Source organism: Coregonus clupeaformis, chromosome 40 (genome assembly GCF_020615455.1).
Source record: "Coregonus clupeaformis isolate EN_2021a chromosome 40, ASM2061545v1, whole genome shotgun sequence".
Classification (NCBI taxonomy): domain Eukaryota; kingdom Metazoa; phylum Chordata; class Actinopteri; order Salmoniformes; family Salmonidae; genus Coregonus; species Coregonus clupeaformis.
Window position 1 is genome coordinate 28,621,256 of NC_059231.1, and position 15,739 is coordinate 28,636,994.

General features: G+C 42.5%; 1 protein-coding gene across 2 annotated transcripts in view; it reads left to right on the forward strand.

The window, feature by feature from the left end:
* The window catches only part of fgf14 (fibroblast growth factor 14), a 332,041-nt gene that overhangs the window by 313,685 nt on the left and 2,617 nt on the right, over positions 1–15,739 (forward strand). For both annotated transcript variants that reach the window (XM_041863599.2, XM_041863607.2), the window contains exon 4: positions 12,043–12,241. In XM_041863599.2, the coding sequence (XP_041719533.1) occupies positions 12,043–12,241 (199 nt within the window). The remainder of the gene's footprint in view (positions 1–12,042; positions 12,242–15,739) is intronic.

Genomic DNA, 15,739 nt, shown 5'->3' on the forward strand with positions numbered 1-15,739 from the left:
GCAGTGGTCTACGGCACTACATCGCAGTGTTAGCTGTGCCACTAGAGATCCTGGTTCGAATCCAGGCTCTGTCGTAGCCGGCCGCGACTGGGAGACCCATGGGGCGGCGCACAATTGGCCCAGCGTCGTTCAGGGTAGGGGAGGGAATGGCTGGCAGGGATGTAGCTCAGTTGGTAGAGCATGGCGTTTGCAATGCCAGGGTTGTGGGTTCGATTCCCACGGGGGGCCAGTATGAAAAAATTAAACAATAATGTATACACTCACTAACTGTAAGTCGCTCTGGATAAGAGCGTCTGCTAAATGACTAAAATGTAAAATGTAAGTCATGGTGCTGATTCTAGCATTTTTCAGGCATCATCAAGTGTTTTTATTGCACATGACCTGCCATTACCACAATAACCACCCAAAAATGTAAAGGAAAAGTAACAGGAAATGAGCATTGCATCTATGTGCTACTTTAAAGGTAACCTAACGTAGCAGGCGTAAAAAAGAAACACCTGAAACTAGATCCCCAACATACTGGTCTTGATGAGAAGAAAAAAAACTGTCAGGGGAGGTTCTCTTCTGCACTTTTCAACCAATCAGGTAAATGTGGAGGAGGAGTTAAGTTGGCGTTGAAGTCTCTTTCCATTTCCCCTGAAAACCGGAACATCCGGTTGTTGCGGACTCAGCAGTGGCTACTTTAAAGGTTACGTCAGTGTGAATGTGCAAATCTGATATGGGTCACATGTAAAACTGAGTGTGGACAGTCTGAAAAAAACATTGGGCAGTTCCTGTGAAATGTATGCGATATTTAGAAAATCAAGTATACTTCAAATGTCATACTCATTTCAGCTTTGACAACAGCTGATCAATTAGATAAAGGGATGCACTACCGAAATCAACGAATAGCGGGAAACAACGCAATCACGCATGACGCATTCTCAGTATGCGAAAATATAATGTTTAATAGTATGCTACATTTAGGAGAATCGAGTATGGTTTAAATGCCAGGATGTAATACTAATTTTGGCTCTTCATCTAGTAGAATTCGATGCACACTTTTCCACATTGCATTGTGATAGGCCCTAGTTCTCTTCAAGTAGCCAAACAACAAAATGAAGCTACTTAATTGGGAAGATGCCCGAAGCTTCTGCAGTTGTGTTCAAATGTAGGCTAGGTAGTTTTTGTTCTCTTTAAAATGATCACGAGTATTGCATCGTAGGCTACATCTTTGAAAACAGAAGTATTTTTTTGTTTATTTTTAACCCAAAGTGGATTTCTGTTTTCTCACTGAAAAGTGTTTCTTATTCTCTTGCCCTTCGTCAGAGCTTTTAAACAAAATAACCATCTTTTGATTTCTGAATGTGTCTGCACTGGGGACTCGGATGTGGCTGCGTTATTGATGTCATGTTAATCAGGCCTTTTGATTTGAACATATGGATTATTTTAGTTTTGTAGGCTACCTATTTAACTATTTAATTTATGGATCAAGCCTTAGCAGGCATTCTGATCTCATTCCCAAAGATCAGTGCTTTAGTTTATTATGTTGCTGTTCAACAGCTCTGAATTTGTGATGCACTTGACTGTCCACGTTTTTCTGTGCAATAGCCTTTTGATTTGAACATTTGAAAAGTTTTGGTGTATGTACTAGGCTATGTGATTTAATTTATAGATGTTACAGCACTTTGGTTTCACTAATAACTATGTTGAAATGGAACTAATGTATTTGTTTCTGTCTTCAGTCCTTTTGAAATAGAATAGATGGGCTATATGGTCTACTACAGTATAGGTTGAATGTGATAGTCTGCTTATAACCAGCCTGAGTAGGCCTAGAACTCCATTCCTATTTTATTAAGAGTTTAGAGAAATTAATCAAATTGGAAATGAGCTATTATCAGGCTGGTTAATGCGATGCATGTCTGTTGAATTTGGAAAAATCCACCCGCGCTCGGCCACACCCCACGTATTCAGCCAATCAGGAGCCGCTACTGCGTTGCAGCCGTGGCATACTGCATACTTTTTACTAAACGGTACGTGCTAAATAGTATGCGACGATGAGTAAATAGTATGCAGTTTAGGTATGTAGTACGCTAGTGTGAGTATTCGGACACGGCCACTGACTTGGACTGGTTTCAGGTCAATTTGTGACAGCTTTCTGATAACTGGTGGGTGTGTCTATTGGATGGGGTATTTTTATTCACCTCTGATAGGCAATCATCAATCTGTGCTAAAAGGTGTGTCATTCACCTCTGCTAGTGTAGGTACTTCAGTCGCCCCTAGTTTTTCAGAGGTAGCTGTAAGTGGCGGTCTTGTCGCCCAAAACTAAGACGGTCTGCCGAGTTGTTCTGGGGAGTTATTTGAGGAAGGCTTCACACCACTCTTTCACTTGAGTATCTTACCTAGTTATTTTCAGATTCTCATTTTGCTCTTTTGTAGCTTTGTCAAGTATGTGTGTGATTTCTATCCCTGTTTGCTCCTCTCCCTGTAGGTTTTACAGATGCTCCCCACCCCGTGGCTGCAACCCTTTGAATCTAGTGTACCCTACACACAAAACATGTGGAATTCCTATTCTCCGGCAGCCTTTTGGAACTGCCAATCACCCTAAAGTCCCTAAACTTTTTAGCCCTGACGGGTATATTTATTACCCCAGAGAACACTGCTATTCCAGCTGCTCTCTCGTCATCTGACTGTGTTCTCTCATAGTCTGAGAGCATCTGGTCGTCGCGGTGGTGGCACAGGGCTACTAATTTCTCCTAAATAGAGATTTTCTCTTTTCCCCCTCTCTCACCTGTCCATCTCCTCGTTTTAATTCCATGCTGTTGCTAGCCAGGTTTCCAATGACCCAGGTTTATTCGACAAAAGCAATGTCGCAAAACATTGGGACATGTGTAATGGAAACTGCAGATGTAGGAGACATTTTCTAAGGATCGAATAAATTTTTATCCGTTCAAGGGTGGATTTTTCTTTTGTCAAACTTTCTTTATTGCTACAAAAGATGATGGAAATTGTGTTGTTCAAATGAATTATGATTGCCAAATAATTTTGAAGGTACAGGGGGCACGTGATGTTATCAACTATAAAGCTCCACTCCACATTTAATTCTAAATACAAACATCTTGCAAAATCTATTTATTCAACAATAAAAAATATTTGTCTTTGCAGGACAAGGATTATCTTGACTTTCAAGAATGCCTGAATTGCTTCAAATTGCAATTTGAAGTTTCACCATCAAATTGTTTCAGATCATCTAGGCCTGCTTGTGTGCAAGTTACACCATGGCGATAAGTAAGCACATGAGAATTATTAGAACATGGCAAATATTAGTCAATTCTTGCATTCTATCCATCTAGGCTTTTGCGGGCTACCTGATACATGAAAGATAGGTGGGCAGGGCATACAGGGTGCCACCACTTTATTAATGCGCAATTCGCCTAATAGGATTATGGAAACACTTCAACCACATCATTTTTATTCGACATTCTAGTTGTTGTTGTTTTTTAAATTTTTGCTGGTGCAATGTCATTATGGCCAATGGAAGTTCAATGGATTTATTTTTTTACATTTTAGTCATTTAGCAGATGCTCTTATCCAGAGTGACTTACAGTTAGTGAGTGCAAATATTTTTTTCATACTGGCCCCCCGTGGGAATCAAACCCACAACCCTGGCGTTGCAAATGCCATGCTCTACCAACTGAGCTACATCCCTGCCGGCCATTCCCTCCCCTACCCTGGACGACGCTGGGCCAATTGTGCGCTGCCCCATGGGTCTCCTGGTCGCAGCCGGCTACGACAGAGCCTGGATTCGAACCAGGATCTCTAGTGGCACAGCTAACACTGCGATGCAGTGCCTTAGACCACTGCGCCACTCGGGAAATGCACTGTGGCAGGCAATTGTCGTGTCTAATTTCTATTAGAACTTTCTAAATGTCGACAAAAAATCCCTGGACAAAGTAATGGAAACATAGCTACTGTCACTTGTTCACTCAAGCTTAACATTGTTGTCATCCATCGCCCACCAGATGGCCTAAGAGTTCCTCAATGAGCTTGACACCTTGATAAGCTCATTTCCCGACAGTGGTTCACCAGTCATTAGTACTGGGCGGCTTTAACCTCCGGACACCTGACTTTGACTCATTTCTTTCCACCTCTTTCTTTCCCCTCCTTGTCTCTTTTGACCTCACCCTTTCCCAGTCCCCTCCCACTCACAAGGCAGGCAATACACTTGACCTCAGCTTTACTAGAGGCTGTTCGCCTACTAATCTCACTTGCAAACCACCTCCAGGTCTCTGATCACTAATTTGTTTCTTTTTTTCTCCCTCTTTCCTCCAATCCTACCCATTCAGCCCCTACGCAGATGGTCATGCGCCGTCGCAATCTTCGCTCTCTCCCACTACTCTGTCCTCTTCTATCCTATCATCTCTCCCTTCTGCTAAATCCTCCTGTCCCCTGACTGCCTCTTCGACCATACTCTCCTCCCTTTCTGCCACCTTTGACTCCCATTATCCCCTTTCCTCCCAGCCAGCTCGGCAACTCCCCTCCTGCTCTGTGGCTGAGTGACTCACTGCGAGCTCACAGAACAGGGCTGCGGGCATCTGATGGGAAAATGGAGGAAAACGAAACTTCCGGAGTACCTATCATCCTTCCACTCCATCTTCTCTACCTTCTCTACTTCTGTCTCTGTTCTCATCCTCCTAGATCTATCCGCTGCCTTCAACACCGTGAACCATGAGATCCTCCTCGCCACCCTCTCAGGGCTGGTCGTCTCAGGCTCTGCACACTCCTGGATTGCATCCTACCTGGCAGTTCGCTCCTACCAGGTGGCATGGAGAGGATCTGTGTCTACACCACATGCTCTCACTACTGGTGTCCCCCAGGGCTCGATTCTAGGCCCTCTCCTCTTTTCTCCATACACCAAGTCACTCGGCTCCATCATATCCTCTCATGGTCTCTCCTATCATTGCTATGCAGATGACACTCAACTACATTTCACATTCCCCCTTCTGACACCCAGGTGGCGACAGGCATCTCTGCGTGCCTGGCAGATATCTCAGCTTGGATGTCGGCCCACCACCTCAAGCTCAACCTCGACAAGACAGAGCTGCTCTTCCTCCCGGGAAAGGCCTGCCCGCTCCAAGACCTCTCCAACATAGTTGACAACTCCACGGTGTCCCCCTAACATAGTGCAAAGAACCTTGGCGTGCCCTCTGCAAACATCAAAACAGTGACTCGCTCCTGCAGATTCATGCTCTACAACATCCGTAGAGTACGACCTTTCCTCACACAGGAAGCGCCGCAGGTCCTAATCCAGGTACTCGTCATATCCCGTCTGGACTACTGCAACTCTCGGTTGGCTCGGCTCCCCACTTGTGCCATCAAACCCCTGCAACTTAACCAGCATGCCGCAGCCCGTCTGGTGTCCAAGTTCTCCCATCTCACCCTTCTCCTCCGTACACTCCATGGCTTCCAGTCGTAGTTCGCATCCTCTACAAGACCATGGTGCTTGCCTACGGAGCAGCAAGGGGAACTGCCCCTCCCTACTTTCATGCTATGCTCAAATTCTACATCCCAACCAAACCACCTCTGGTCTCTTGGCCGTCCCATCCCTCCAGGAGTTCAGCTCCTGCTCAACCCAGTCAAAGCTCTTCTCTGTCCTGGTGGAACCAGCTGTCCCCCTGATAGGAAAGCAGAGTCCCTGCCCATCTCCCGAAAACATCTGAAACCAGACCTCTTCAAAGTGCATCTTGAATAAGACATCTGTCTTATCCCCCTCCCCCCCAAAAAAGTACTATAAAGAACCTTGCACTTGTCTTTTCCTACTAGCATAGATTTTGCTGATAACTTCTTTATTGAGGAAAAATGAACTTTACTACTACTGTGCTATGTGGTTCTCACCTAGCTATCTTAAGATGAATGCACTAACTGTAAGTCGCTCTGGATAAGTGTCTGCTAAATGACTAAATACAAAACATAGGGGGGAAAAATCTGAATTGGCTTCTTACACTGTAAAAAAAAATTTTTGTCAACTTAAAAAAGTTTGTAACCTGGCTGCCTTAAAATTCTATGTCAAGTCTAAAAAGTCCAATCGGGATTTTGTGTTGAGGAAACTTAATGTAAAGTTACTTCAACCTAGTAAAGTAAGTGTGTGAGGATGACGGCACATGCGCCATTGTGTGTGTGAATGTGTTAATGTTTATTTGTTAAAGGGCTTTTTCAGTAATTTTTTTATATCCTGCCATAGTCAAACTGTTATTCCACCATTTAATCTGCTACAATTAAGTGTGCAATTATATCTGTGTGAGGGATGTGTGTGTTGAATCAGAATTGGCTAATGAGAGAATTGTAGCCCCGCCCACCAATTTGAGTTGATTGAATACAGGTGTATATGTGTTTGTAGGAGATAGGCAGTATGAATAGTTGAAAGCAAGGATAGAGGAGAGCATGTTTGCTAGATCTTATGCTCTTACCTTGTTTTAGCCTTTTAGCTCATGGCCTGATTTTAACCTTCGTTGTATTTATCTATTTATTCTATTTATTCTATTAAATTCTCCATTTGAGTAAAACTGTTCCTGACTTCAAGAAACCTTTTTATGTGCACGAGGTAACGGCCAACGTTGTCACAAAGTGGAACTGACAAATTTGGATTTATTAACTTGTTGAGTGAATCTGATACTTTTAGTCCAATCATTGTCCATCAATGGAGTTTTTGTTGTTGTGCTAACAAAGCCAGTCAAGTTGTTTTGAAAAATTACTAAGTGGAGAGGACAAGCATTTGATAGTCTGTGTATTGCCGCTTTCCATGTTATCTGTTGTCTGTAGCTTGTGAGGTGTGGAAACACTTTGTTGCTTTTATGTATTTTGTTTTGTTGCTTTTTGTGCTATTGCTCTGTCTGCGTGCTACGTTTTGCTTGTTATATGTTGCTCTGCATGTGCTCACTGCTCATTGTTTCTCTGTATTATTATTATTATTATTATTATTATTATTGTAATTGTTTCTAATAACCTGACCAGGGACTGCGGTTGAAAATTAGCTGGCTGGCTAAAACCGGCACTTTTACTGAAATGTTGATTAATGTGCACTGTCCCTGAAAAGATATTGTAATCACTCTTCAGCAACTTATGCTTAAATAATTTAAGTATTTACTGTGCTAGACCTAATGGATAATGTTTGCTTTATAAATGTTTAATGTTCTAAATCTGGAATAACATGCCAAAATGCTAACGAAATGTGCCCTGGACCATTTAACCCATAAGAGTCTAAGCCCTGTCTAAGCCAGGGGAGGGGAGGGGGGTTCTACTAAGCTATATGGAATTGTTTTTAGAAGGTCATACCCAGGATCGTTTTGCTATTTGATTTGGAATTTTAAGAACCCTTGAAGTATCAAAAAATATTTGATCCAATTATTTTTTGCCTTGCTGCTATTAGTCCATACAAATGCATTAAACAACAGAGTCCCCCTCCAAAAAAATCAAAAGGAAGTTTGTTCTGAAGTGTCTGTCCTACAGTATATCTGAGAGATATAAAAAAAATTAAAAATGTTGCACAGTGTATATACTTCCATTAATGTTTTCAACTGGTACTGGGGGACCTTCAGATGAATTGTGTTTGTGAGAATCTCACCTTTCCACAGAGTGGTCATATTAGTGTGTAGGCAGATGATTTTGTGAGGAGACCGATTTTAGGGATGTCTCATGGTCTGACAAACACTGTTCTAGCTCTGCCAAAATAAAGGAAAAACCAACATAAAGTGTCTCAATAGGGCGTTGGGCCACCACAAGCCAGAACAGCTTCAATGCACCTTGGCATAAATTATAAAATAATCTCCCATAAGTGCTCAGTTGGGTTGACATCTGACTGAGACGGCCATGGAATATGGTTTACATAGTTTTTAGCACATTTAGACAGAAAATCGTCTCCTTTGCATCCCATATTGGGAGCATATCAGACCGTGTTTATAGCAGAAATAATGTGTAGTGCCTTTCTCTAATGATTTGCTTGAAGATTTGTTGAGGCGATGCGTTTTCAGGTTTTCTAACTAGCATAAAAACAGAGGAAAGCCCATCCAGAGAAAAAGCACTTCGCTCTCTGTTAATGCACTGTGTGATTCCATTTGCGTCAATATGATTGGCAAGACACACACACTGCTGTTTGGGCTGCAGAAACTCTGATGTGTGGCACACAATGCTGTGCTGACTGCAGTGCTGCAGCACTAGCTTTCAATGTCAGACCGCGAAGGAACACAGAACTTGAAATCAAACGCCAAAATTCATTCAAAAGCTACTGGCTGTGAGTTTACTGTCCGGTCCCGACCCATGTTTTGACTAGCCTCGTTCGTGACTGCATGCCATCGTTAAATTGTCAATGCCGTTTGAGATTCTGCACAGATTATTACAGCATAGGTGCGACGATTGCATGTTATCTTGAACATGCACACTTTATATGATTACATAAGAAGACATTTATAGTTACAGTAACCTCAATGTGTTACTCATTTTAAGGTTGAATGTTACATTAGTTTGTAAGATAGCCTAAAGTTAAGGCTATTTACTGTATTACATAAGCAGTTTGTGCCCAGTGGGTAGTTGGCTAGCCTTAGCAATTCAAAAGACACAGTTAGCTAGATAGCTAGTGCTTGTAAAATCATATATTGATGGAAACTGTTTCTAGTACCGACTGAAAGTGTGGTAATGGTGATGTACTCACCCAATGCTTAAATTCATGCTTAGATGACCGCCGAATTGAACCACAGGGAACTCGAGAAACAAACATTTCAAAATTGAAGCCCACATACCGGTAGTTTCTAGCATTCATTCGTGAGACATTCAGAGATTTCATTCAAGTTGAGTCAACATGTATTGTTGAATTCACTGGGCAACATTACTCATTGAGTCAACTTCTCAACATTTTCTTACTAGTTGACTCCATGAAAAAATTATGTTATCTCAGCAATTTCAGTTGAATTGACTATTTTTCAACTAAAAGGCTAAATTAGTTTTTACAGTGTAGGGTGGCATTGTAAACACAGCCTATGAGTCTTAAGTCGATTCCTCAGTGTTACAATCGCGACACAAGGGATATACAACACAAGTCCACCCTTGGCTTGCTCTGTCTTTTCCCTCAAAAACAGTTTGGTAGCGTTTGATTTTCGACCTAATTGTTGTAATTTAGTTATTATGCATTATTAAAACACTTGCTTTTCAATGGCTGTAGACCTAACCTTTAGTGCAAAATAGTACATTTACATTTTAGTCATTTAGCAGACGCTCTTATCCAGAGCGACTTACAGTTAGTGAATACATTTTTTGTATAATTTTTTGTTATTAATTTGTTTTTATTATACATTTTATTTAATTCTTTATTTTTTATTTGTTTTATATATATTTTTATACTGGCCCCCCGTGGGAATCGAACCCACAACCCTGGCGTTGCAAACGCCATGCTCTATCAACTACATCCCTGCCGGCCATTCCCTCCCCTACCCTGGGCCAATTGTGCGCCGCCCATGAGTCTCCCGGCCGGCTGCGACAGAGCCTGGATTCGAACCAGGATCTCTAGTGGCACAGTTAGCACTGCGATGCAGTGCCTTAGATCACTGCGCCACTCAGGAGTGCAGTGGATAGGTGTAGTATGTATTAACTTATAAAGCAGATATTCTTTTGAGGGGAATTTCCGTTTTTGAACCCCCACAACATTAGCGCTACTAGCAGCTCTCGCTAACCAACTGAGCCGGTTAAGTTCTTCTGGTCTGTATGCAGTCAACGGAATCCCTCTCAGTGTTCAATTAAGGAGACTGAGAAGCTCTCCAAATACAGCTGCCAGCCTGTGCCTGCCTTAGCTAATGCAATTTCATCTGATTGAGCCAGTCATTAATAAGTCCCCCAAAGTGTCACTTAGTCGTTCCACACACACCCCCCACCCCCCCAACCCTCCTCCTGACTGGTTGTTAAGCCCTGACAAGAGTAATTTAACACAGCGCTAATAACCTGCTATTACTCGGTGATGGGGCGCTTCGTCGGAACTACACGCTCACCCCATAAATAATCCCCAGGGTTAAGCTGGGAGAGCTATAAACATAACATAAGGTACAAAACCCCTAATAACCCATTGTTAACAGCCATTGGAAGGAGATATGTGGACCCATTGGCGGTAATTTACTAATCCTTTTTGTGGCTCAGACTCGTTCAGATAATTTGCTGATCTCACATGACTGGATAGGTGTAAGCTAAGTAGTGGGATCTCTTACATTGACCTATGTAGTCATGTCAGCGATCAATATACTCTAAGGAATGGAGGGAGGAAGGAAGGAAGGATACATTTTGGAATTATTCAAACAGGTCCTTTGTGGTGGTGTACTGAATAGGCCTTAAGTGAACTCCTCAGAGCCTGACCAGGCATTTAATAATACACCCCAGTGAAAACACTTTATTTTTAGACATGTGGGGCGGACATTGCGGGAAAGCTCTTTATTACCCTCATGTTCTCTTCAGCTTAAGGAGATGAATGGGGGTAAAGCGGAGAGAGATTTGGTGCTCCAGTGTTCATTTGTCATTGGAAAAAAAGGTGTGTGTGAAGGATGGTGAGGTCTTTGGATTAGCTAAAAGGTTGTTTGCGCAAAGTATTACAGATGTAATGAGGGTATTTTCATGACTCTTTCCCGGGTGTTTGCTAGCACAACATACACACACATATAATCTAGCTAGTGTAACGAATTGAGGCATCTAGGCATTTGGTCTAGGAGCTAGCACAAGTCTTCAGGTTTTAGGCAAGGTTATTCAAACTACTTTTGTTACACTTTCTAGTGGTGTCATGAAGAATAGCATGGACTGTGCTGGTTTTGGGGTGATTAGGTCAAAGCTTTGCAACAGGTGTATTCAGGTGGAACATGCTAAACCCCTGAACACCTGAAGTTAAGGGTAAGGTGAAGGAGAAAGCATGTGTGTCATTTTGCCACCACCACACTTATCAGACATCACTGTAGCGAGTTAGACTGTCTGCTGGTAGATTTAGCTGATTTAGCTCAGGGCACTGCAGCACTTGTACTCTTCAGGACATGTGGAAATATGGGTGACACTTTACCTGGGTAGGCACTTTCTATGCCTTCCGTAACATTAATATGTACACTGCTAGCATGAAACAAATGTGAGATTTGTCTTTGTGACCTCTGGATATGGCTAGATGTTCAAACATGAATAATGAATGGGATCATGTCGCTTTTTCGCATGTGTTTAATTGTTTCTTGGTAATTGCACAAAGGCTGTGTCTCTCAAATTATATTTTAATACCTAGTGCACTTCTTTTCCCAGAGCCATATGTGATAGTGAACCACATAGGTGTAGCAAACTAAATGGGGAATAGGGTGTTACCTTTACCTATGCCTCGAAACCCAAATGGAACATAAATTATATTTCTTATAAGAACAAGATACATCATGTTTTTAAGAACTTGATTTTTTAATGCTTTATTGTACAGATTAGAAATTACAAGGGGGGATACAGGTGTGGAGCGGAGAGAAAGTTGGAAGTGTACCCAGCAAACCGGGAACAATCCCAGAACATTAGCTAAGATTCCCATTAAAGTTCTAGTTAGGGTTTTACCTAACATTAGGATAACATCACAAAAGCATTCAAATAATGTTTTTGAAATAAATGTTTTTATTTTCAGAAAATGTTTTAAACTAAATATCCTTGGAATGTTCTCCTAACATTCACTAAAATGGTGTGCACATCTGTAACAACCACAGCAGAACATTCCCCAAACATCCTCATTAGGTTTCCAGGTAAGGAACAGACTAAATGTGTTCTGGGAACGTTCTTGCAACATCAGGCAAATGTTTTATACAAACATTGTATAATCATCAGCACAACTGGACAGTTTTTGTGTTATAAGAACATTTGTCGCAACCTAACGAATGTTCTGGCAACTTTCACAGAACCAATTTTGGTTTGCTGGGTAAACTCTGGAATTGAACCCGGACACTGATGTGTTGAGAGCGGGGACCGTTACCAGTTAGCCATGGCTCTGCCACATAGATATGATACTTAACCTGTCTTCTGTCTTTGCAGGAACTCTTTACGGCGGAATGTAAGTTCAAAGAGTCTGTGTTTGAGAACTATTATGTGATCTACTCGTCGATGCTGTACAGGCAACAGGAGTCAGGGAGGGCTTGGTTCCTGGGGCTCAACAAAGAGGGCCAAGCCATGAAGGGGAATCGAGTGAAGAAAACAAAACCAGCTGCTCACTTCCTGCCCAAGCCATTAGAAGGTAAGCAAACACCACATTCTGAGTCTGATTTGTGTTCATTAGAACATAACTGTTTCAGGGGCATTAGAGTAGTATAAGCAAGAGAGCCACAAATATAGTTTTTGTTGTTTTGTGATGAGAGGCAATATATTGAACTGAAAAGTAGGGCATTTATATCTGCTAGACTTCTTTCAAGTTTAACCTTTGCAAAACATAATTCTGTACCTTCTACTTTATATGGAAATTATTTCTTCCTCACTGAGATCAACAGCAAATTAAAACAATTCTGACTGACTAGAGTTGCAAACCTAGTAATTTCCAAAGTTACTGGAAACTTTGGTAATTTATATTTGAATAACAAAAAGCATTCATATACAGTGAGGGAAAAAAGTATTTGATACCCTGCTGATTTTGTACGTTTGCCCATTGACGAAGAAATGATCAGTCTATAATTTTAATGGTAGGTTAATTTGAACAGTGAGATACAGAATAACAACAAAAAAATCCAGAAAAACTCATGTCAAAAATGTTATAAATTGATTTGCATTTTAATGACGGAAATAAGTATTTGACCCCTCTGCAAAACATGACTTAGTACTTGGTGACAAAACCCTTGTTGGCAATCACAGAGGTCAGACGTTTCTTGTAGTTGGCCACCAGGCTTGAACACATCTCAGGAGGGATTTTGTCCCACTCCTCTTTGCAGATCTTCTCCAAGTCATTAAGGTTTCGAGGCTGACGTTTGGCAACTCGAACCTTCTGCTCCCTCCACAGATTTTCTATGGGATTAAGGTCTGGAGACTGGCTAGGCCACTCCAGGACCTTAATGTGCTTCTTCTTGAGCTACTCCTTTGTTGCCTTGGCCCTGTGTTTTGGGTCATTGTCATGCTGGAATACCCAACCACGACCCATTTTCAATGCCCTGGCTGAGGGAAGGAGGTTCTCACCCAAGATTTGACGGTACATGGCCCCGTCCATCGTCCCTTTGATGCAGTGAAGTTGTCCTGTCCCCTTAGCAGAAAAAAACCCCCAAAGCATAATGTTTCCACCTCCATGTTTGACGGTGGGGATGGTGTTCTTGGGGTCATAGGCAGCATTCCTCCTCCTCCAAACACTGCGAGTTGAGTTGATGCCAAAGAGCCCCATTTTGTTCTCATCTGACCACAACACTTTCACCCAGTTCTCCTCTGAATCATTCAGATGTTCATTGGCAAACTTCAGACGGCCCTGTATATGTGCTTTCTTGAGCAGGGGGACCTTGCGGGCGCTGCAGGATTTCAGTCCTTCACGGCGTAGTGTGTTACCAATTGTTTTCTTGGTGACTATGGTCCCAGCTGCCTTGAGATCATTGACAAGATCCTCCGGTTGTCACGCCCTGACTCTGAGGACTTGTATTTGTTGAGTCAGGGTGTGTATTTTCCGTGTTGTGTGTTGCTATGTTAATTTCTATGTTTTAGATCTAGCATGTGCAGATCTATGTTGGCCGGGGTGGTTCCCAATCAGAGGCAGCTGTAGCTCGTTGTCTCTGATTGGGGACCATACTTAGGCAGCCTTTTGGCACCAGTTAGTTGTGGGATCTTGTTCCGTGTGAGGTATGTTATTTGTCTACCTTGGACGTCACGTTTCGTTTGTTGTTTTGTCGTGTGTTTAGTCGTGTAATAAATATGAATGCATATCACGCTGCGCCTTGGTCCTTCTCGTTCATGAACGATCGTGACACCCGTGTAGTTCTGGGCTGATTCCTCACCGTTCACATGATCATTGCAACTCCACGAGGTTGGATCTTGCATGGAGCCCCAGGCCGAGGGAGATTGACAGTTATTTTGTGTTTCTTCCATTTGCGAATAATCGCACCAACTGTTGTCACCTTCTCACCAAGGTGCTTGGCGATGGTCTTGTAGCCCATTCCAGCCTTGTGTAGGTCTACAATCTTGTCCCTGACATCCTTGGAGAGCTATTTGGTCTTGGCCATGGTGGAGAGTTTGGAATCTGATTGATTGATTGCTTCTGTAGACAGGTAACAAGCTGAGATTAGGAGCACTCCCTTTAAGAGTGTGCTCCTAATCTCAGCTCGTTACCTGTATAAAAGACACCTGGGAGCCAGAAATCTTTCTGATTGAGAGGGGGTCAAATACGTATTTCCATCATTAAAATGTAAATCAATTTATAACATTTTTGACATGCGTTTTTCTGGATTGTGTTGTTGTTATTCTGTCTCTGTTCAAATAAACCTACCATTAAAATTATAGACTGATCATTTCTTTGTCAGTGGGCAAACGTACAAAATCAGCAGGGGATCAAATACTTTTTTCCCTCACTGTATAGTATTATTATGTTATATACAGTGGGGAGAACAAGTATTTGATACACTGCCGATTTTGCAGGTTTTCCTACTTACAAAGCATGTAGAGGTCTGTAATTTTTATCATAGGTACACTTCAACTGGATTTATGAATCAAGAGATTGATTCAAAATCCAGAAAATCACATTGTATGATTTTTAAGTAATTAATTTGCATTTTATTGCATGACATAAGTATTTGATCACCTACCAACCAGTAAGAATTCCGGCTCTCACAGACCTGTTAGTTTTTCTTTAAGAAGCCCTTCTGTTCTCCACTCATTACCTGTATTAACTGCACCTGTTTGAACTCGTTACCTGTATAAAAGACACCTGTCCACACACTCAATCAAACAGACGCCAACCTCTCCACAATGGCCAAGACCAGAGAGCTGTGTAAGGACATCAGGGATAAAATTGTAGACCTGCACAAGGTTGGGATGGGCTACAGGGCAATAGGCAAGCAGCTTGGTGAGAAGGCAACAACTGTTGGCGCAATTATTAGAAAATGGAAGAAGTTCAAGATGACGGTCAATCACCCTCGATCTGGGGCTCCATGCAAGATCACACCTCGTGGGGCATCAATTATCATGAGGAAGGTGAGGGATCAGCCCAGAACTACACGGCAGGACCTGGTCAATGACCTGAAGAGAGCTGGGACCACAGTCTCAAAGAAAACAATTAGTAACACACTACGCCGTCATGGATTATAATCCTGCAGCGCACGCAAGGTCCCCCTGCTCAAGCCAGCGCATGTCCAGGCCCGTCTGAAGTTTGCCAATGACCATCTGGATGATCCAGAGGAGGAATGGGAGAAGGTCATGTGGTCTGATGAGACAAAAATAGAGTTTTTTTGGTCTAAACTCCACTCGCCGTGTTTGGAGGAAGAAGAAGGATGAGTACAACCCCAAGAACACCATCCCAACCGTGAAGCATGGAGGTGGAAACATCATTCTTTGGGGATGCTTTTCTGCAAAGGGGACAGGACGACTGCACTGTATTTTGGGGAGGATGGATGGGGCCATGTATCGCGAGATCTTGGCCAAAAACCTCCTTCCCTCAGTAAGAGCATTGAAGATGTGTCGTGGCTGGGTCTTCCAGCATGACAACGATCCGAAACACACAGCCAGGGCAACTAAGGAGTGGCTCTGTAAGAAGCATCTCAAGGTCTTGGAGTGG